The following is a 14,090-nucleotide window of genomic DNA, read 5'->3' on the forward strand; positions in this document are numbered from 1 at the left end:
CCTATGCATCTTAACTGCAATTCATCATGACATGGAGTAGGCAGAATAGAGTAAATGTAAAAATTAACAGTTTATTGAATGTTAGAGTCAAGGTAATGACTTAAAGTGATGATGAGGCAGTTTCACTGGGATGGTGGCCTACAAAAAAATATCGTAGGCATGCTTAAGCAAACCACCCCCAATACGTCAGGCCCCTCCGTTTTCTTCTTTATATTTATTTCTTTGAAATAAATTTGAAATAAATAAACAAAAACATCCAAAAAAAACCTAAAAACCATATATTCTCACCCGGTTTAGCTAGAAGAGCTTTGCTCTTGGCATCACCAAAGCTGAAAAGGGCTGTGCCTGTCCTCTTGATGACCAGGACCCACTGGTCATTGAGAGGGCTGTGTATGTCCTCTTGATGACCGGGACCCACTGGTAATTGAGAGGGCTGTGTCTGTCCTCTTGATGACCAGGACCCACTGGTCATTGAGAGGGCTGTGTCTGTCCTCTTGATGACCGGGACCCACCGGTCATTGAGAGGGGCGTGTCCTCTTGATGGCTGATCTTTCCTGGTCATCAAGAGGGCTGTGTCTGTCCTCTCGATGGCCGGTCTTTCCCGGTGTGGTAGAAGGAAGTGGTGCTCTGTCACATAATGAACACAGCACCATTCCCTCCCCAAGATTCCTGAGTGTATCAAGCGTTCTCCGAACTCGGTGGCATATAAGTACTCCAGGAAAACTCCGCTCATGATGAAAGCCGCAAAAATATGAGAATTGCAAAGAGAGTCTTCAAATAAACCCAATAAATGTATCAATAGCGCTGTAAAATACCGCAATAACATCCTCTGCATCCGTAATCATAAAGAAGAAGTAAAGTCTGTAAAGGAATAAAATATGAGATGATGCACCAAAAACTCCCCCCCCTCTTTACATAAAAAGGGAAAACCATGTGAGAAAGAAAACTCCTCCTCCCTCTGCTGTACAAAGAAACCCCCCCATGAGAAAACTCCCACCGCATCTCATAACCCAATAGAAATGGGAATAACAAATAACAAATAGAAAAGGAACTCCTCCTCCCATCCCATGCACACTGCCTGCCTCCGCTCCCACATTGTCATGTGCACCTCCGCCGCTCACTGTAGAAAGCTTCCAGCCTTTGATCATCCATCATCCACGCCCCTGTATAGCCTCTGGCGTTGAGATCCCACTCACTGCCTCGGCCCCAGCCACACCCGCTCCGGCTGCCCCAGCTTTGCCCAATCACCGCGCCGCTACTAGACAGTCCGCGCTGGACTGAGAAAGTCCACTCTGCTCTGCACGCCACAGCTCCGCCGCCTTTGACTGCACGCGCCGCGCTCCGCCAAAGAAAGTCCTGAGCCATCCCAGGGCATCCGTAGCCCCTTTTACTCCACAGCACTGTACACCCGGAAACCCCGCCGGCCGCTCTGGTACCCCGCTCCCGTATTTGTCACCACACCGGTCATTAAGAGTGCTGTGTCTGTCCTCTTGATGACCAGTCTGTGCCAGTCATCAAGAGGGATATGTACTGCCCTCCGTGGGTGGCGCAGACCGGCCATTCATGATGGGAGGAGTGCCCCGGTGTTCACTCCAAAAATTTTGGAGTGCATGGTTGGGCACTCCAATCTTTGGGGATTTTTGGAGTATACCATCATCCACTCCAAAAATTTTGGAGTGGACACATGTGCACACCAAAAATTTTGGTGTGAACTACTTTTCACTCCATTTTTGGTGTGCATGAAGTAAATCTTTGGTATGCATTTAGCCTGCCCCCCTCAATAATTGTTCACTACCTGATCTACTTGCTTTAGATGTGTATCTTGTACTGCATCTTTGCACTTGTAAATGGCACCTTAAGAATCCTTATGATTTTCTACATATTCTGAAAGGGTCGGGCTTTAGGCATGCCAATAATTTAATACGCGCACACCAAAAAAGGTGTGAACCTCCAACAACTCCTATATTTTTGGAGTGGGATGTGGTTCACTCCAAAACCAGGTCTTTTTTAGAGTGCATATCCCTGCACTCCATGCTGGTTTGGAGTGAAAACCTGGGCACTCCTGTACCCTTGTCCAGGGAAGGCAGAGGCCTGCCATTGAGCAAAAGCACCCCGCAGACCGGCCATCGAGGAGAGTACATACACATACAAGCCCCTTGATGACAGGTCAGACTGGTCATTGAGAGGACTAAACCCTCTTGATGACCGGGACCACCTGGCCATTGCGAGGTCCGTCAAATTGACGACCGAACTTCCGGCATTTTTGACGGCGCCCCGCAACTGCCGTGTTCGATAGTTGGTGTCACCCGTTCTTTAAACCCTGTCGGGTGACATTTCGCTAGAGTATGTACCGGATCGCGGTCTCCGCAGCATCTGTCCAGTCTGATGCTGCGCGCTGCTTCCCTGGTGTCGCCCCAAGATGTATTGGGTGTCTCACCACATTTAACCTAACTCGGCCATTCCCCGCCCCCACTCGGCCGAAGTCAGTGTACCAAGTGAGCATCTAATTCCTAGCCCTGCACCCCACCGAGCAAGTCCAACGGGAGCCCTCAAGATGTCGAACAAGGGTCAGTTCGATTTTGCAGAGTATCACAAGATGTTCGACACGATAGAAGACAACCGCTGGCTGACCTCGACTGATTTCCCATGAATCACAGCCAAGGCTAGCACCAAGTTCCGAATGACCCTCGCCCTTCCCGTGGGTGCAGTGGTCAACTGCGCCGACAACTCGGGTGCCAAGAATCTTTACGTTAGTCTCACTAGCCGCATCGCAACCGGGCCACCTCACTCGTCCAGGCAACTTCACCCCACTCAACGATTGGAAGCTTACAAGAGATCGATTTATGTTCCGTTCACCCTCAGATTATCTCCGTTGTTGGATTTGGTGCTCGGTTGAACAGACTCCCTGCTGCCTCTTGTGGCGACATGGTCATGGCAACTGTCAAGAAGGGTAAACCCGAGCTGAGGAAGAAAGGTATATGTCTAACACCCCCAACCACCAGTTTCCCGTTGTTTCGTTTTGTTTACCTTCTTACCTTCCATTTTAGTACATGTTGCAATCATCGTTCGTCAGCGGAAGCCTTGGCGCAGACGCGATGGTATTTTCCTTTACTTTGAAGATAATGCGGGGGTCATCGTTAACCCCAAAGGTGAAATGAAAGGTTCTGCTATCGCTGGTCCAGTCGCCAAGGAATGTGCAGGTAATTAGTCTTTTCTTGATGCCATGTAACCTTTGCCCCCGGTGGTTCTCATCGCTTTTCTTTTGTTTCGCAGATCTCTGGCCCCGTATCGCTTCCAACGCTGGAACAGTTGTCTGATCTTCGTTTCTTTGTCCCGAAAACTGAAATATGACCCAACTACTCAATTTTAGTATGTACACCTGTATTGCGTGAGCCTAGGGTTTGCAATGGGCCGGTTTTTGGTCGGCCCACTCAAATTTGCGTTTGGCCCGACAAGGATCCGAGCCCAACTTGAATCGAACTTAGTCAGTCCTCCTTTCTGAGTTGGCAGGCTGGCGCGAGCTTAACAAAGCCTCTCCGAGGCGCGAAGCGTCTCCGAAGGAGAGGCTTACCTCTAATGTCACATCATTGGCCCTACAGACTCTCTCGTAAAAACAGTATATGTATGTTTTTGAAAACAATTTGAAAACTGTAGTTTGTGGTTTAAAAAAACTGAGTAGGCAGACTTATAGCCTGCTACCTCGGCTTTCATTCCTAGTTTTTTTAGTTTACTGCCCCTCATAATTCCTAGCCCAATCCACCTACTGTGGACTAGTGTGCAATGCTCAAGGCAAAATTACACTTTAAAAAAAAACAAAAGAAAAGAGCATCTTTACACGGCGGGGGTACTTCTTACTGCTTGGATGTGTGGATCTGACCGGTTGCACCAAATTTGTGAAACCAATGGATGACTTCCCGTCGTCATTTAGAGAGCTCTAGATGCCCCTCTAAATCCTAAATTGAGGCACCTATCAAAAAATCAACCAGTGGACGACTTCCCGTCGAGTCTGGGAGCCTCCCAGATCTCAATTTACACACCCAAATTCTTAATTTTTGACAAAAAGAGAAGTGTTTTCCCAACCTTACAATTTATTGATTTCATGTGCACTGGTTGATTTTTTGATAGGTGTTTTAATTTAGGATTTAGAGGGGCATCTAGAGCTCTCTAAATGACGACAGGAAGTCATCCAGTGCACATGAAATCAATAAACTGTAGGGTTGGGAAAACACTTCTCTTTTTGTCAAAAATTAAGAATTTGGGTGTGTAAATTGAGATCTGGGAGGCTCCCAGACTCGACGGGAAGTCATCCAATGCTGGTAATTGTGGGCACCCCGTTGAAAAAGGACAGAGGTGTGAATTCCTTGTCCTTGCAATGGGAATACCGCAGTCAATTCCACACTAGGTCATGGCCTCCCGGTGGAGTCCATGAGTGCAGGGTTTTGTGTGCCATGGAAACCACACATGCCCTAGCTTAACTAAGCCTCTCAAACGGAGGGTCCGGGGGACCCCGCCCGGAGGGCTCTCCGTAGGAGAGGCTTATGAATAATGTCTGCAGGCTGGCAGACAAAGGAAGGATTTTCAATCCTAAAAACACAAAAACACAATTTAAAATTCACCAAAATATGTACAAGAAAAACTGAATAGACAGTTTTCTTGGCAGTGCTGATGGGCACCCTCCCCCAAGTTTTTGAGGCATAAACTCCAAAACTGATTGAAGGAATCCGTTTTGGAGGTCAAAGGAATCCTGGAGGATATTCCATTGCACTGAAGATCCAATTTTGGATTTTCTGATAATATGCACAATTGAATATCCTATCTGCAACAATTGGGTGGCTACAGGTGTAGGATCTGCAGATATCTGCAGGCTTGTGAATCCAATATCCACAAGGCATGATGGTTGTCATTCCTTGGTTTACATTTCTTTGTGTTTTTTATTTTTAAAACATTAGTACAGAAAAAATGATAAGGATTGAGGAGATGAGACCAGCGCCATTGGAAAGCTGAGATTGAGAAGTGTAATTTGGCTCTGGGGAAGGTCCACAGGAGCTGAGGGGGAGGCTGGGTGATGCTAAGTATTTTTCCTCCAGCCATTCATGATTTCTTTCTCAGCCAAAATTTTGACTTTGTGCACAAGTCCCTCCCTGCGGGAGGGGCAGCTTCGCGGCCAGCCACAGCGAGCCTCCCACCAGGGGGGACTTGTGTCAAGTTAGACACATGCCCATGTTTTTGACGTGGTTTCAGCGTCTTGTTTGTGGCCCAAGAGGCTGTTTCAGGCCCCCTTGCTGTTGTGGGAAACAAATGAAAATTTTCACTTGCTTCTGGCACTGCTCCCCAGCACAATCAAACCCCTCCACCTCCAGCCAAAACCTCTCCACCTCACCAACTTGACATGCACCAGCAGTTTAAGAGAAGATTTCAGGCATCACATGGTCCGGTAAGTGAATTGAGCAGCTGATCACCATCCCACCCAGTGCAATACTTCAACCGGCATCCTGGATGGCACCAAAGGCCACTATGCAGCTGTTGCCTCCTGTCTCTCCCCCAACTCCCCCATTGTCCTTGACAGCGTCTGTAGCATTGCCAGCAATAAGATCAGGCTAGAAGGCTGGAATCTTGATATTCTTCTCACCACCTCCCAAAAAGGCTTCCAAGCCCCCCCCCCCCCCCCCCCCCCAGACTCAGCATCTTGGTCACCTCTGCTTACATGCTCCCAAACCAATCACTCATGCATTAGGCTATTGTTTACCTCCTCTTTAGCTGTGAAAGCTTATAAGGCTAGCTACACTGTAAGGTTTCATGGGGTTTTCATGGAGCTTTTATCATTGGTACTGATATCGTTGTCTTTGTCCTTCTTTCTTTGGATACCATTCAAATTACCAACAAAGCTAAAACTTACAGGATTACCACCTTAAGCAGAAATCAAGTAACCTCAGCCAAAGGTGTGAATTAATTGATTTGAACATGCAGCGGTGTGGTAACCCTGTTCCCACTCATGTCACCATTCTCATATCATATATATCCATCATTATTAATCCAGATTCAGATTCCCCACCTCATTTCATCCATAGTCACTCACTCATGCCACCCTGAAATTCCCTTTGGATCAGAAGTTTAGTGCTCATCATTACTTTACTTCACTTCACTTCATGATTACATTTCATCTCTCCTCCTCGTACCCTACAGGTACAAGTAGTCAGCTCATAGTATTAGTCAGTCTAAGATTATAGTAGAAAAGCCACACCTTTCTTCTTTTTATTAGTGTTACACTCATCCCCAGTAGTATTAGTCAGGAAGGCAGCTCTTATATCAGCATTGTTGGCATAGCTTACATTAGTACTAGTGTAGTTATACATTTCCTTTCCCAGCTCTATTCTCCCATTTGAGTGGTTCCACAGGGGAAACTTAATTTTTGATTTCACACAGGACAGAGGCGGAGAGCACGATCACTGACAACTTTTGAAAGGATGCTCTTGCAGGCCTTAGGAGTCTTCAAGAACTCAAATGCCACCGGTCCCTTGACAAAAATCCATCCAGCAACACTAAAGGCCAATCGGCTTGCCAAACAACACGTTGCCACCAAGTATCAGCAGAAGCAAAGGGAAGTGACAATAGATGAGCTTTGGCAGCGCAATAAAGGATGTGACTGATGGATGGAACCCTTTTCCAGCAGTACCATTCAACAAGGGCACCTACATTGGCAGTGCAGGAAAAGAGAAAACCCTCTGTCACCTTGCTTGTTGTCAAGATTTCCAACACCATTCAGGCTGCCCAAACATCAACAATGAGGATGCTAAGGCCTCTTTGAATACCCTCAGTGGCACTCAGAAGAGGAAACTCAACAAAATTGTCAGCAGGTCTTCAAGAAACACTCTCAATCAACAATCAATCAAGTGCGCAAGGGATGATGGTGCTTTTTTGCTTTCATTTTTTGTTGCTTTTTTCATCTGTGATATCTTTTATTCTTCTTTGTTTTTCTCTCTCTAAATACTTTATTTTATTTTTTTCCTCAATGTGTAGCCAATTGATTGAAATGCAGCAGCTGGATACCCTGGCAGTACAAGTTTGTGCTATATCCAATCACCATGAGAGTTTGCTTGGTACTTGCATGCAAGTGCCATTGCACAATACTTTTTAAGAACCCTGTTAGATATATCCTGGAACATTAAACTCAAAAAATGCTCAATTCATAATGAATTTATGTTGAGATGATGCTCAATTAAGCTTAAGTCATTCTGGAATGGGTTTGGAGTCAACTTGAAAACAACTTCAACTTGACTCTATGTATTATTGGAAATATTTTAGAAAAAATTTGAAACTTCCTTGCAAAGCAATATCAAATACTTGGTGGAAACAAGAGATTTTCCATGGGAATGAAATATTTCAATTTATCATGTGCTTATCATAAATTACAAGAAGCTTAATATATGTTAGTGTGTCACAAAAATATGCACATGTACAATTGTGTGACACATTCTCCAGTTGCTGAAATTTTTTGCAACATATTTAAAGTTAAGGGAAAAGTCCAGGGTAACAAACCTTGGATTAACCAGGAGTTGGGTATAACTTCATAAAATCTCCCTAAAATTATTTTTTTACACATTGCTTAAAATTACATAAAACTTGTGAAGGGTCCATCTAAGCCCTTGGTGCTGCATGCGCACTCAGCTTGGAATCACTTGGCTCAGTGATTAAAAATGTGACACACTAGCATGCATATGTAAATTTATGTTACATATTCTTCAGCTGCTGAAGTTTATCCCAAGGGAGTTTGATTTCTGGGGCAATTCCAGGGGAGCCTCAGGCTACACAGGGTTTGTGAATGACTTCAGAAAATCTCCTCAAAGGGATTTGTGTACAGATGACTGAAAATCAGATAAATTTTTAAAGGATTCTCCAAAGCCCCTGGCATTGCATGGGCACTCAGCGTGGTGTGCTATGGTTGTTTGTTGAACAGTGTGTCACACAAACGTGCGCGTGTACGTTTGTGTGACACAATTTGTCACAAAAGCCTGCAATGTTACACGTTTGTGTGACAGTTGGCCCCTCAGTCAGTGGAAGCCAAAGTAAAACCATAGTACCATAGCAACATCAGACCTCTCAGATTCTCACTCCACTCCATCATGAGTTTTAACCATTTGTAAATGAAACAATTTAAGAAAAACTGGCAGCTTTTTGGTACATTCCCTGAAAATAAGAATAAAGATAGTTTCTGAGAAACCAACAGGGTATGGGTTCAAAAAGAGGTCAAAAATCATGATCATCAAAACATGAGAAACTTTGGTAAAAATTGAGGATAAATTAAACCTTGTCATATAGGTATGGCATGAATTTTACACATACATTACACAATACATCAAGTATTGTTCCAGGTCATTTCAGGATATTTTGTGGCAGAAATTAACATTGCCTTCAAACCAGCATCTAAATGAGATCCAACCAAATCTATGACCAAGTTCAGAGATGGCACTTGCACACAAGTTCTGAGCAAACTCCCTTGGCCAATGGATTTAATTTGGTGCCTGTTCCTCCATGGCTCATCTGTTGTGGAGCCCACTAAGGGCCCACGTGCAGCTGACCTCTCATTGCACCAGGAAAAATAAACTTTCACTAGACTGCAGGTAACATCAGCCTAAGTCCAATGAGCTACCCACCAGTTGCACAGCTGGCCGCATGGAAAGCCCCCTGTAGGAAATAAAGGGGCCATTGTAGCCTAGTTGTGGTAGCAACAGAGCAGGAAAAAAGTGACAGTCATTGTTGCTTGATGTCACCTGATGTCTGGTGACAATTTATTTTTCCTGGTGTTGGATGGTGGTGCCGGTGTGAGCCCGGCCCTGTTGTTTGTATCATGAGGAGTCCTTGCCGTGCCCACGGAAAGCCCAAGGCTTCCATGGATTTGTTGAGGTGATCCCGTGGATACCCCCCGGATCAAATTGGTGGTGAGCCCGTGGGTGTGTGGATCAGGAGCCGCTGGTCCGCTGTGAGAATAAAAGCTGGTAAGTCGGTGGAAATGTCCGCTGACCGCCTTCTTCAAGAATATTAGTGTCCGGGCTGTGTTATTGTTAGTGACTTGGCTCCGCACTGCTACTATCCGCTATCCTTCAGGGCTCCTCACTGAGCCTGATCTATAGCGTAATAATCTGCAAGTGAATAAAGCTCCGCACTCCGTAAGCGCAGAATCCGCAAGTAACTCTGAAAGTAAAGATAAGGTCACAAATATATCTCCTAATACTCTAGTACGTCTGTAAGTTGTAAGTACAATAATGAGTAATCCTTAAGATGATAGGATAATAGGATAAGGAAAGAGAAGAGAAAAATCCATGAGCCCCCTTTTCCTGTCCTTCCCTCCACGCACATTGCCGTTCCCACCCAATCCCGCACTAGCCCTCCAGCTCCGCCCGCTCTTCTGCACGTCACTCTCCCAGACTCTGCTCCTCTCCAACACTTGACCTCCCACCATCCTCTGGCTAGCCCCCGCCAGTCGGTCTCTTGTCACCGGCTCCACCCTGGTTCCACCCGCTGGTGGAACCCGCTTTGGCTGTTGTGGCTCACCCGCTGACACGCCGCTGCTACCACTCCACATGTGTAGTCCGCCACAGTCCAGCCCTGTCTTTTCCACTCCAATCCGCAATCCGTGCATTCTGGTCCACGTGTGACTTTCCGTAAGCTTTCCTAGTGTGCTTTTCTGACATCATCCTCAGTGCTTATGTCACTGGAATGCACTCTGCCTGAGACGCTCTGTGCATTCTGGCCCGCACTATCCCCAAGTGGACATTTTGCCACGCTTGCCTATATAAATCACCACACCACCTGCTGCACGGGTTCATCATGGAATCCTTGTGGATTCTGAGTGATTTCCCTGGGGGGCAGTTGACCCAAACTTAACACAAGTCCCTTCCTGTGCTTGCGGGGCGTGAGCACCATCCCACTTGCGGGAGAGACTTGTGCTTAATGTCTAACATTTGGCTTGAGGCTGCCCAGCCAAATGTTGAAAAATTCCTTCTAACCCACATCTCACTGCATACCCCTCTGAATTTTTCACAGCCTCCGGTACTATTAGAATCAGATTTTATTTCTCCGTTGTAAGACTCAAAAGCAGTTGTGAAACCCTTTTGCTGAATGGTGAAGGGTATGATGGAGGTGCAAAACTCTGCCCTTCTGCTATCAGATAACAAGACCCACCAAGCTAAGCTTGGCAAGTTTTAATCAAGTGATAGGTCTGGTCTAGTTCCAGATGAGGTTGTTTGATGACAGGCATGTGAAAGATGAGAGGGTTTATGATGATGGAAAAGGGTGAAAGTTGACTTGATGTTTCAGGTGGGGGTTGAACGCAGGTCCTCGAGAAGATGATATAAAAAGTTGAGAAGAGTGTCTGGACTGAGAAGGGTATATGTCTCAGTCGGGGGTTGAACCAGGAACTGGGTAACTCGTGACAGGCACGTGATATGTCAAGAAAGAGATATAAGAGCTATGAGAGTGAGCTCAGTGGTTATTTGCAAATGTAAGGGCGGTTATGAGGTGTTGTAAGGGTAATGGGAAAACTATGGGTGGTATGTAAATAACTGGGGAATACTGAGCTGAGGGAAAAAACAATTGGGAGAGAGAGTTCCTTATATAGACAAATGTGAGGGATTTTGGCTACAAGGGGGACCCTGGATGAGGGATTTTAGCTGGTGGGCTGCGTACAAGTGGTGTCAGAAGATACTAAACACAGGCAAAAAGTGAGGTGAGAAATGAAAGATGATGTCATACTAAGCAGAAATGGGGTCAGAAGACTGCATGCAGCTGCAAGGGGTGCATAAATGAAGCAGGGACATGTCAAATACAGAAGAAATGGGGGTTGGTCCCCTGCATATGCAGTGGAGATAAGAGGGATAGAAAAGAGTATGTGTTTGGCTGGGAGTATGTGTAGACCTGGGAAAGATGACTTGAGGGTTGTGACAGGTTGATGACTGGGGCTGGCCGTGTCCCTGAGGGTCCAAGAGGGTGTAACTTCCAGTCCAGCGGGGCTCCAGTGACGCTTCCAGTGGTGACTAGGGGTAAAATTGGCCGTAGAATACATACATGAGGTCCTTTTAGGCCTAAGGTGAGTAAATATATGTATGAGAAAAACCTTTTGATTTTTCACTTTTCTGTCTACCACACCGTGATCTCATGTGTCCAAAACAACTACCACCATCCCCTGAAAAAAAAAGGGAGTTGAAAAATTGACTCCCAAGAATTAATAAATCGACTCCCAAAAGTCGTTTACATCGCGCGGACCGCCTCTGGACGTCCGTCCCCGGTCCGCGGGGCCAAAGTTTGACCCGCGCGCATTTTGGGAGTCGGAAAATTAATTCTACTCTCCAGAATGGGAGTCGGAATTTTAATTTCACAAAAAATGACAGAAAAGAAAGAAAAATTTATACCTCTGCACTGGGGCATCTAAAGCCCCCCAAAATTTTACAGCGGCCATAAAGCACTCTGAATAACACCTGATGAGCCTCACGGCATTGGCGCACCCCAGGAAAGGGGTGTGCTACTGTGGGTCTAATTTGGCGGATTTCCTTAGGAGGAAATCCGCCAAAGCCTTGGCTACAGTGCCCCAAAGCCCCCCAAAATTTTACAGTGGGCATAATAGCCTCTGAATGGCAAATGTTGAAATTTTTGGCAGTATCAAACCCCAGGAAAGGGGTGTGCTACTGTGGGTCTAATTTGGCGGATTTCCTACTAAGGAAATCCGCCAAAGCCTTTGCCACAGTGCCCCAAAGTGCACCAAAATTTTGTATCATGAAATAAAATACTCTGCAACCAAATGGTTAGCTGCAAGACAGTAACACACCAGCATAAAATAATTTTGAGGCAGCAGGGGCTTTTGGTTATATCTGCTACTAATTGCCTCCGCAACAGATAATAGTGCCTCCGCAACAGTTGATAGCGCCTCCGCAAGAGTTAATAGTGCCCCTGCCACAGCTAATAGTGCCTCTGCCACAGTTAATAGTGCCTCTGCCACTGTTAATAGTGCCTCCGCCACAGTTATGTTGCAGAAGCATTATTAACTGTGGCAGACGCACTATTGATTGTGCCAGGCACAAACTTTGAAAGAGGCACTATTAAATGTGGCAGATGCACTATTAACTATGGAGGAGGCATTATTAAATGTGGCGGAGGCACTATTAACTGTGGCGGAGGCACTATTAACTGTGGCGGAGGCACTATTAACTGTGGCGGAGGCACTATTAAATGTGGCGGGGGCACTATTAACTCTTGCAGAGGCGCTATCAACTGTTGCGGAGGCACTATTATCTGTTGCGGAGGCAATTAGTAGCAGATATAACCAAAAGCCCCTGCTACCTCAAAATTATTTTATGCTGGTGTTTTACTGTCTTGCAGCTAACCATTTGGTTGCAGAGTATTTTATTTCATGATACAAAATTTTGGTGCACTTTGGGGCACTGTGGCAAAGGCTTTGGCGGATTTCCTTAGTAGGAAATCCGCCAAATTAGACCCACAGTAGCACACCCCTTTCCTGGGGTTTGATACTGCCAAAAATTTCACCATGTGCAATTCAGAGGCTATTTTACCCGCTGTAAAATTTTGGGGGGCTTTGGGGCACTGTAGCTAAGGCTTTGGCGGATTTCCTACTAAGGAAATCCCCCAAATTAGACCCACAGTAGCACACCCCTTTCCTGGGGTGCGCCAATGCCGTGAGGCTCATCAGGTGTTATTCAGAGTGCTTTATGGCCGCTGTAAAATTTTGGGGGGCTTTAGATGCCCCAGTGCAGAGGTATAAATTTTTCTTTCTTTTCTGTCATTTTTTGTGAAATTAAAATTCCGACTCCCATTCTGGGGGGTAGAATTAATTTTCCGACTCCCAAGATGCGCGCGGGTCGAACTTTGGTCCCGCGGACCGGGGACGGACGTCCAGAGGCGGTCCGCGCGACGTAAACGACTTTTGGGAGACGATTAATTAATTCATGGGAGTCGATTTTTCAACTCTCAAATTTTATGCATGTTAGATTTCTTCCAAAGGGGAGCTGCCCACCAGAACCTTGCAGCTTTCTCAGGCACCTATGATAACTGAGAGCTGACATCTAAAAGGTGAGTTCCGGGATGTTTGGGAAGGTATCTTTTAGATGCCCTTCTCGGACTCCGAATTGGCGGGCAGCTTCCAAATTAAGTTAGCATTTCCCTTTTTTCAGTTGAACCCCTATACCTTTTCGTAGCCTGTCTGGGTGGCCTCCTACCGACAGCAAGATATGAAGTTTGAGCTCCTATGACCTGACCAATCCGGTTAAGCTTCAGCAGGTAAGCTGCCCAGTCTAGACTTGAGCTCCTGTGACAGTGTATGGTCGCTATTTCGGACTGTGTGTTGAATTTTGTTTGAACGAAAGACTTTACCGATGTCTCAAAAGCTTTCACTCATGGTACCGTTTGATTAGGAATTGTGTTTCCAACAGATAATCTCTCGCCGAGACTCGCCTTTCGGGTGGGCGAACCAATCGGAGTTAGAGCAAGATTCCAATTTGCATGTACTGCTTCTGGGTCATGGACTGGTCAGGTGTAGTAAACTTTGTCTTGTATCCTGACAGAGACATCATTTACAGGAACAAGTTTTGCAGCTTGGACTGTCCTTGGATGTGACATGGTTTTTTTTCGAGACTGGATCTGACTGGAGCAAAAGCGCCCATGCCATTTATCTCGTAGTCGGGGTTAGTAATGACGACATGGTTCACAACAAGTACAAGCTGAATACAAACCAATATGGCCTGATTTCTGCCGGTGGCCGGTAAAACGATCCGACATAGCTACGTGTCAACTGCGAGAGTGTTGAAGCCTTGTTATAAGAGTTCCGATTGGAAGATGTGCTGCCTGCTGCTCCTCAGAGTTTTTTCACACTAATTTTTCACTTTCAGTGCAGAGAAGCTGGCCTCTGCTGCTCCTCAAGAAAAACATTATCATCTTCCACCTTCAGCGCATCCTAATAATCTTCCATAGCTGAACATGACGGGCTTATTTTCGTTGCTTCTCATTGTTTGCAGCCTTGGTACGGGCTACGTTTCCTGTTTGCCAGCAGGTGGACGATGTTTTGCTCGATGCGATTCTGCAAACAA

General features: G+C 45.9%; 1 protein-coding gene across 1 annotated transcript; it reads left to right on the forward strand.

The window, feature by feature from the left end:
- Positions 1–2,554: 2,554 nt before the first annotated feature.
- PtA15_2A802 (uncharacterized protein) lies at positions 2,555–3,317 on the forward strand (the record flags this gene model as incomplete). Its single annotated transcript, XM_053166860.1, has 5 exons — positions 2,555–2,567; positions 2,658–2,749; positions 2,863–2,974; positions 3,048–3,200; positions 3,274–3,317. 5 exons carry the CDS (start codon positions 2,555–2,557, stop codon positions 3,315–3,317), a joined length of 414 nt encoding a protein of 137 aa, XP_053018040.1.
- Positions 3,318–14,090: the final 10,773 nt, after the last annotated feature.

This window comes from Puccinia triticina, chromosome 2A, assembly GCF_026914185.1.
Source record: "Puccinia triticina chromosome 2A, complete sequence".
Classification (NCBI taxonomy): domain Eukaryota; kingdom Fungi; phylum Basidiomycota; class Pucciniomycetes; order Pucciniales; family Pucciniaceae; genus Puccinia; species Puccinia triticina.